Below are 1,468 nucleotides of genomic sequence, written 5' to 3' on the forward strand. Positions count from 1 at the left end.
TTTCTTATCTTTCATTTCAGGTCCAATTATTGTAATGGATGTAATTTCGACTTCTTCGTGGCTGACGTGAAAGTAAATTGCTGATGCTACTTCTATGAACAAACAAGACAAATAAAAGTAGCTAAAAAGTTCATTAATGACTTGTTGATTTATTTGTTTGCATTCATAATGCGCATTATTTATCTGTGTAACCCGTGTCAGAATGGAAAATTAGGCAGAAAACAATTAAGCGGACGTTTTTTGGAGGAATCACGATGTTAATAAAGCAATCATTGATGCACACACACACATACACACTATACAGTCCGTACGCACGCACATGGACACACATGCACAAACACACGCACACACACATACACACACATACACACACAAACATACAGCACATTATCTACCAGATTATCGTAATGGGATTTTACAGTTGGCCATAGAAGCAGACCCTGATCGCAAAGACAATTTCTCACTGGGTTACCCATTTACAGCTGACTGGACAGAAGTAGAGTAGCGTGAAATGAAGGGTCTCGCTCAATGCACCGAATTGCACCAATGTTCTAGGAATCGAATGAGTGATCCTTTCTCCTTGAATCGGAACACCCTTATCACCACCCCACATGACTTAAGGCACACACACACATACACACATACACACACACACACACACACACACACAAATACGTGTTGGTATAGAAATCTTTTATTTGCTCAAGTCATTAGACGTCGCCATGTTGGGGCACCGCCTTGAATTCTTAATCGAACGAATTCACCCCACTACTAATTCTATCGGTCTGTGTGGCCGAACCGCTATATCACGGAGATTCAAACACACAAACATCGGTTGTCAAGTTGTGATGCAGAGACAAGTACAGAAACAATGGATATACACACACAAATACATACAAGAAGAGCTTCTTTCAATTTCCGCATGCTAAATTCACTTACAAGGCTTTCGTCAGCCCGAGACTACAATAGAAATCACCCTCGCAAGACGCAACGCGGTGAGATTGAACCTGCAACTATAAGGTTGGGAAGCAAGCTTCTTACCACACAGTCACACGTACATAAACATGTGTACATAGACGTATATGTAATTGTGTGCGTAACTGTAAATATGTGTGTGTGTGCATGTGTGCGTGAGTGTGTGTGTGTGCGTGAGTGTGTGTGTGTGTGCGTGTGTTTGTGCATGTGTTGTGTTCCGTTTTATGAATTTCTGAACTCACGTGGCCTAAACACATGTCACTGACGTCATAATCAAAGCAAGGCCACCCAGAAGATAGACTAACGTGTCCGTCATTGTCATCACTACCATCATCAGTACCACAGACGCTACCATAACGACTTCAGTGATGAAAATAAGCCCATCATACACCACCATCACATGTATCAGGCAACAGCAACATCAATTATCGTCGTCACCACCAGCACCACCACCACCACAACCACCACAACCACCACCAGCACAACCACCACC

General features: G+C 42.6%; 1 protein-coding gene across 1 annotated transcript in view; it reads left to right on the forward strand.

Annotated features, from left to right (window-relative positions):
* The window catches only part of LOC106869915 (uncharacterized), a 13,090-nt gene extending 12,957 nt beyond the window's left edge, over positions 1 to 133 (forward strand). Inside the window, exon 5 of the mRNA XM_014915850.2 lies at positions 21 to 133. Within this exon, the coding sequence (XP_014771336.1) occupies positions 21 to 84 (64 nt within the window). The 3' untranslated portion in view covers positions 85 to 133. The remainder of the gene's footprint in view (positions 1 to 20) is intronic.
* Positions 134 to 1,468: the final 1,335 nt, after the last annotated feature.

This window comes from Octopus bimaculoides, chromosome 21 (genome assembly GCF_001194135.2).
Source record: "Octopus bimaculoides isolate UCB-OBI-ISO-001 chromosome 21, ASM119413v2, whole genome shotgun sequence".
NCBI lineage: Eukaryota > Metazoa > Mollusca > Cephalopoda > Octopoda > Octopodidae > Octopus > Octopus bimaculoides.